At 40.5% G+C, this 7,500-nt stretch overlaps 1 protein-coding gene across 1 annotated transcript in view; it reads right to left on the bottom strand.

The window, feature by feature from the left end:
- cip2a (cellular inhibitor of PP2A) overlaps positions 1–7,500 on the bottom strand; it is a 26,009-nt gene that overhangs the window by 16,944 nt on the left and 1,565 nt on the right. The window contains exons 4-10 of the mRNA XM_080050522.1: positions 6,898–7,010; positions 5,803–5,897; positions 4,603–4,699; positions 3,655–3,777; positions 1,927–2,072; positions 1,504–1,579; positions 9–90 (exon numbers count right to left, since the gene is read on the bottom strand). Coding sequence (XP_079906648.1) covers positions 9–90; positions 1,504–1,579; positions 1,927–2,072; positions 3,655–3,777; positions 4,603–4,699; positions 5,803–5,897; positions 6,898–7,010 — 732 coding nt within the window. The remainder of the gene's footprint in view (positions 1–8; positions 91–1,503; positions 1,580–1,926; positions 2,073–3,654; positions 3,778–4,602; positions 4,700–5,802; positions 5,898–6,897; positions 7,011–7,500) is intronic.

Here is a 7,500-nt window from a genome sequence, read left to right as displayed (position 1 = left end):
TCTCAGACCTCCGGCTGGTCTGAACACCACCTCACACAGAAGGGACCGAAGCCTGGACACACTGCACATGGCTAGGAGCAGCTCCAGCACCTAGACACAACAACACACACACACACACAAAAATATGTTATGGAGAGATAAAATATAGTTTTTTGGTTGTCTATTATTATAATTTTTTTTAAGATATTTTTTTGGCATTTTTATGTTTTATTGATAGTGTAGAGACAGAGTTGAAATGGGGCAGAGAGGGGAGTGACATGCAGAGAACGACCGCGGGCTGGAATCGAACCCGGGTCCGCTGCTGGCCGAGGCCCATGGGGGGGGGGACGCCCTACCAACTGAGCTAAGGGCGCCCTACTTGGTTGTCTATTATTTCTAACTGACACTTCCTTTTTGATACATACCTCATAATTGATAATTGTAGATAGGACTAAGTGGGCAAGCAGAACAATTGCCTCTAAGACATAACGATATCTATTAAAGGCTTAAAGGTGCAGTGTGTAATATGACATCATCAAGAAAGTTCTACAAAGTTCTAGAATGCAACACTCCCTGGCTAACCCCACCCCTTTTGAATAATAACAGAAGCTACAGTGGCCTACAAGAACAATTCTAAATTTTGAACAATGCACCTGATGACATTCCAACTATGACACTTCCAAAATGGCGGTGACAAGGCCTTGGTCCAAAATATGCAGAAATATGGACATATACGAGACCCTTTCCAAGGGAAAAAATAATAATTCAAAAAAAAATTTCAGCTATTATGCACTAAATGAAATGTACTTATGGATATTATAATTACTTTCTACAAAATCTGCTAGGTAATAAAACCCAAAATTCTACACACTGCAGGTTTAAGTTAAAACCCAAAATTCTACACACTGCAGGTTTAAGTTAAGTCTCTCCTACCACAACAAGGTCAGTGGTTAATGCAGCTGCAGAGCCTGACATTTATGAGGAATTATTTCATGCACCTGGGCTGCACCGCATAACATTTCAAAAGTCGAACACATCGGAGGGTTATAGGTCCGGAAAAAAATTAAGAGACCAGTCTGGATTTTTCTTAAATCGTCATCTCTACGTAACTTATTGAAAATGGTCTTAAAGGCCTACTTCACCTGTCTAACCCTACATTTCTCTTTCTGTGATGTCACAGAAAGAGAAATGTAGGGTTAGACAGTGAGACCATAAAACACTCTTTCTGCCTTTTCTCAGATTAGGATGATCCGATTAAATTTTTTTTTGCACATTTATACTTCATAGGATCTCCGAGTTCAATACACCTTCATATTCCAACCGGTGAAGTAGGCCTTTAATGACAAAAAAAAAACGTATTGGAATTTGGTAGAAATGTTGTCACTAGTTTATATTATAAAACCAAAATGTTCTACTCAAACATATGCCTATAAATGGTAAAACGAGAGACACTGGAGTCGGCTCAACCCATACACAGGAAAGTGTATCGTGTGCAGACGTGATGTGGTTTGTCTCTCAGCTCACCTTAGCAGCAGAGTCGGGGTCTTTAGATTGCAACAGTCCTAACACCTGAGACACACACGCTGAGAAGTGCTCGTACCTGGAAATGGAAAAAGATGGTTTTCAGCTTTAGTTTCAGTGCAACGTGAGGTTAGAGCCATGTGTGTGTGTGTGTGTGTGTGTGTGTGTGTGTGTGTGTGTGTGTGTGTGTGTGTGTGTGTGTGTGTGTGTGTGTTAGAGAGAGAGTGAGAGAGTGAGTGAGTGAGTGAGTGAGTGAGTGAGTGAGTGAGTGAGTGAGTGAGTGAGTGAGTGAGTGAGTGAGTGAGTGAGTGAGTGAGTGAGTGAGTTTGAATGTTTGTGAGTGTGTGTGTGTGTGTGTGTGTGTGTGCGCGCGTGTGCATGTGTGTGCGTTTGTGTGCGTGCGTGTGTGTGCGTGTGTGTGTGTACCTAGCGAGGCAGTCAGCTATCTTGGGGTTTTTCAGCAGGTCAACCAAAAGGTCGACAGAGTATTTTCTGGTCAGAGTTCCGTCGCCGTTGACGATAATGTTGAAGACGAGCTGGAAGGTTTGGTAGATGTTCTTCGCATCAAAGAGCTGAAAGATCAAAGACCACAGAGACACAGACGAGACGGTCAGTCGGAAAGTTCTTTCTACATTTATTTTTTTCAAGCTGAACCACTAAACCACCGAGCGCCCTGAGTCTGAAGGATTATTTTCATTTAACTTTTATTTATCCTCGAGAGACCAATTGAGGGGTGACTCTCATTTACAATGACGTCGAGTTCAAAACAAATTCAAAGGAAAAACAACAATACTTACAAAATATTCAATGCAAATACATCAAATACACAACAACAGGTGAAGAGAAAAAAAACAATTGAAACATTTACACAGTGGTGAAGAGTGGCAGCAATTAAAATTAAACGGGTGATTATTAATTATAAAGCAGCTCGGCTTCAAATGGTTTGTTCCTCTATTCTCACCTAAAAACTGAAGTTAAAAAGGGGATCGAAAAAAGGGTTCAAACACCTTCTTAAAGAGGACCTATGATGCTTTTTGACTTTTATGACCTATAAACGTTGTTATGATGATTCATAGTCATGCTTAGCCATACTAAATTATCAAATAATGACTTACATGCATTTCGACGTATTCCCTGCTGACCGTCTGGGGTGTCTGTGCAGAGCACTAGACACTATTCTAGCCAGTCGAGAAGTCACGTGTTCAAAGCGGCTTGACGCTTTGTAACTTCGTGACGTCGCATGTAACTTGGTGTCGTCACCACGCGGATGTTTCCATGTATGGTAATGCTGTCACTTCCTTGCTCGCGTCTGCCTCGTGCCCTTATAGGTCCATGCTCGCGCTTCCCGCCACTGAAAGTGTTCCGGAAGGAAGGTAACCAATCACAACGGAGTGGGGTTTGCAGGAGGGGGCGGGGGGAGTGGAGATGGCCGAAGCACAGGCGGAGGGAGCGGAGATGGCCGAAGCACAGACATGCTGGATCGCCAAAATAAGAGAAAGAGCTTCCCGAAAATCTACATAGTTTTTTGTGATGTGATTCGTGTCAGGTTGCTCTATAGCAGTGTAAAACAAGAAATTAAGACCAGAAAAGTAGTATAATAGGTCCTCTTTAAAGCCCCTATAAAACCCAAACCCACAAATTCCTTCTAACTATGTCATGTGGGGAGTTAGTTACATGATAGTAAAGCATCTGAAAAGAGTTAGGTATGTTTTCAATCCAAATAATAAAAGATATTGTCGTTTTAGTTTGATAAGGTTGGATCGGTTATCTGCCCATGCATGACACACACACACACACGGACACACGCACACACACATACATACACACACACACACACACACTAGATAACTTATATCCTGCTTTCTAAATCAAATACTCTGTATTTTTATGAATAATAATAATAATAATAATAATAATAATAATAATAATAATAATAATAATAATAATAATAATAATAATAATAATAATAATAATAATAATAATAATAATAATAATTGATAGGTTTTATATAGATCACGACTGGATGTAGTAGTTAGGCATCCGGGGATATTTTTCAGGACGCTGCTTCTGACCACATGTATTGGGACATCAGTAATCTTTTTCTACCAAACTAAACATCAGGGAAGAATGGGGATATGGTCGCTCCCCTCTTACCTTCTCCCCGACCTTCTCGTTGAGTGTGAGGCTGGACAGAATGGACAGCGTAAACACCACCACCGTCAGGCTGTTGTGGGCCAGGAAGTTGATCAGCGTGCGGTAGAAAGGTTTTAAGTTGTCCTGTGAAGAATACACACACACACACACACACACACACACACACACACACACACACACACACACACACACACACACACACACACACACACACACACACACACACACACACACACACACACACACACACACACACACACACACACACACACACACACACACACACACACACACACACACACACACACACACACACAAGAATGACTAAAGGGTTGTTTGTCTGTGTTGTAAAAAATACTGCAATAAATATGTTGTGAAAAAACAGAATGACCAAAGGGTGGGACCAAAACCCAGGAGTATTCAGTTTACAATCACATCAGACGAAGAAATTAAGCAACAACAAAAAAATCTATCAATTATTAAAATACGGGGGCGCCCTTAGCTCAGTTGGTAGGGCGTCCCCCCCCCATGGGCCTCGGCCAGCAGCGGACCCGGGTTCGATTCCAGCCCGCGGTCGTCCTCTGCATGTCACTCCCCTCTCTGCCCCATTTCAACTCTGTCTCTACACTATCAATAAAGCATAAACATGACAAAAAAAAAAAAATCTAAAATTATCAAAATACTTCCCCAATTAATTTTCTGTTTTGAATTGTTTTCTAACCTGTTAAAAAAAATGCTGGGTCGCTCCGGTGGTGTAGTGGATAGAGCGTGTACCATATTGGCTCCGGCCTTCGTTGCAGTGGTCGCGGGGTTCAAATCTGACCCGTGGACCTTTACTGCAGGTCATCCCCCCCCCCCCCTCTGTCTCCCCATTTCAACTCTGTACTGTCTAATAAAGCTTGAAAATGCCAAAAAATTATCTTAAAAAAAAAAAAAAAAAAAACTCACCAGAGACTTGATGTGGCTGTGCACTGAGTGGTTGTCCCGACACAGGTTGGCCATGAGACCGAGGCACGGCAAGATGATGTCATCATTGTGAGACTGGCTGTTGGAGCAAGAACCAAAGTTATATTGTTCATTTAATTTAATTTGATGTTATACCATAATTAATTTGCCACATCGCCTCTTGGCACTGGAGTTAGATCCTGAAATCCTCCTTTGAACTGAATTGAGAAATAGATTTTTTAAAGGCATCACAGAAAGAGAAATGTAGGGTTAGACAGTGAGACCATAAAACACTCTTTCTGCCTTTTCTCAGGCTAGGATGATCCGATTTAATTTTTTTTTGCACATTTATACTTCATAGGATCTCCGAGTTCAATACACCTTCATATTCCAACCGGTGAAGTAGGCCTTTAATAGGGAATCATTTTGAATTGAATCGTAACCCCAAGAATCAGAATCGAATTGTGGGATAGGCCTACTAAAAGATTCATAGCCCTACCTTTTACATACATACATCACCCATACGGAACCGGCGTTCTGTCATTTTAAAATCAGTATTATAATATAATGAATGAGGTTTTTCTTCCCTCAGTCTTCCCTTAGTCTTCCCTTGGCCCAGCTGTCCTGTTAATCCTAACCCTTCATGTTTGATGTCACACATGGGAAAATGTAGGGTTAGACAGTGAGACCATAAAACACTCTTTCTGCCTTTTCTCAGGCTACGATAACCCCAATTTTAAAAAAAAAATGCATATTTATTCTACATAGGATCTCAGAGTTCAATACACCTTCATATTTCCACCGGTGAAGTACAGTAGGTCTTTAAGTGTCAGCTGAATGTCAAATGAACACATGGCAGTGCTCCAGTTTCATCATGTTATAAATCAAATCAGTTTTATTTGTATAGCCCAAAATCACAAATACATTCGCCTCAGTGGGCTTTACATTTCATACAGTATGATACAATATGACACCCTGCCCTTACACCCTTAGCTCGGCTGAGAAAAAACTCCCAGTAAAAAACCCTTTACCGGGATTAAAAAAAAATTGAAGAAATCTCAGGGAGAGTCGACAGAGTAAGGGATCCCTCTCCCAGGACGGACATGCTGCAATAGATGTCATAAGTAGAGAAAATCACAAAGGAATTTGATCATTGACCAGGTGATTACATTATAAAAGGGAGAAGGGAGATTTGGTTCTTACATATTTGTCACGAGGAAAGTGATGAGCTCGTGGATGTAGTTTGTTGACTGGAAGATTCGAGTGTTGTAGGTAAGTTTCTGTAGAACCTGCAAACACTGAACGACACAAACAAGAAAACATCACAACAGCACCAACAGTATATTAGTGATCTAACCATCATGTGTAAATGTGAGTTTATCAGGCTCAAATCCTTACACCTCAACTATTCATTCAAGGGCTGCAACTAACGATTATTTTGATAGTCGATTAATCTGTTGATTATTTTCTCGATTAATCGATCAGTGTTTTGGTCCGTAAAATGTCAGAAAATGGTGAAAAATTTTGATAAATTTTCCAAAGCCCATGTTGACGTCCTCAAATGTTTTGTTATGTCCAAAACACACAGATATTTCAGTATACTGTCATAATAGGATTAAAGAAACCAGAAAATATTCACATTTGAGAAGCTGAAATCAGAGAATTTGGAATTTTTTTATAAAAAAATTACTCAAAACGATTAATCGATTATCAAAATAGTTGCCGATTATTTTAGTAATCGATTAATAATCGATTCGTCGATTAATCTTTGTAGCTCTAGTTGGCGTTAGATATTAAACAACACGTAGGCAATAAAAAAACAATAGCGACCGAAAAGCTAAAGGCTTATTACAACCGATTACTTTGTAGATTAGCAAATAATTCACTACTGAGTTTGAGTTTATAAAGGAGGGAAAAATACTTTGATTAAAATCCTGTCCACTGATGGATGGAGATGCAGTGATGTGTGCGTGTGTGAGTGTGTGTATGTGGTTGTGTCTTTCTGTCTGTCTGTCTGTCTGTGAGTCTGTCTGTCTGTCTGTGAGTGATTGAGTGTGTGTCTGTCTGTCTGTCTGTCTGTCTGTAAGTGATAGCGAGTGTGCTTGTGCATGTGTGTGTGTATGTCTCTGAGTGTGTGTGTGTGTGTGTGTGTGTGTATGTCTCTGAGTGTGTGTGTGTGTGTGTGTATGTCTCTGAGTGAGTGAGTGTGTGTGTGTGTGTGTGTGTGTGTGTGTGTGTGTGTGTGTGTGTGTGTGTGTGTGTGTGTGTGTGTGTGTGTGTGTGTGTGTGTGGCCATACCTGCAGTACCAGTGGCTCTCCTGGGGTGGCGCTGTTGTAGTAGATGACAGAGGCCAAGGTGCTGGTCAGGTTGTAGCTGCTGTGAAGAATCTCCCGACTGGCATCATCACAGGCTGAACGGGAGTGAAAGGTGCAGTGTGTAATATGACATCATCAAGAAAGTTCTACAAAGTTCTAGAATGCAACGCTCCCTGGGTAACCCCACCCCTTTCGAATAATAACAGAAGCTACAGTGGCCTTCAAGGACAAGAACTATTCTAAATTTTAAACAATGCACCTGATGACATTCCAACTATGACACTTCCAAAATGGCGGTGACAAGGCCTTGGTCCAAAGTATGGAGAAATATGGACATATATGAGACCCTTTCTAAGGGAAAAAGTAATAAAAAAAAAATTCAGCAATTATGCACCAAATTAAATGTACTTATGGATATTATAATTACTTTCTACAAAATCTGCTAGGAAATAAAACCCAAAATTCTACACACTGCAGGTTTAAGAGAAAGGAAATATTCAGTGATTGATTGATTCAATTTATTTCAGACATAATCAAAAATACAAAATAAAATTAAAAGCATGTGTGAGTGTATGTGTCTGTTTG

The sequence above is a fragment of the Ammodytes marinus genome (assembly GCF_949987685.1).
Source record: "Ammodytes marinus genome assembly, chromosome: 21".
Taxonomy (NCBI): domain Eukaryota; kingdom Metazoa; phylum Chordata; class Actinopteri; order Uranoscopiformes; family Ammodytidae; genus Ammodytes; species Ammodytes marinus.
Note: the sequence above shows the minus strand (reverse complement) of the source record. Positions and strands in the feature narration are given on the sequence as shown.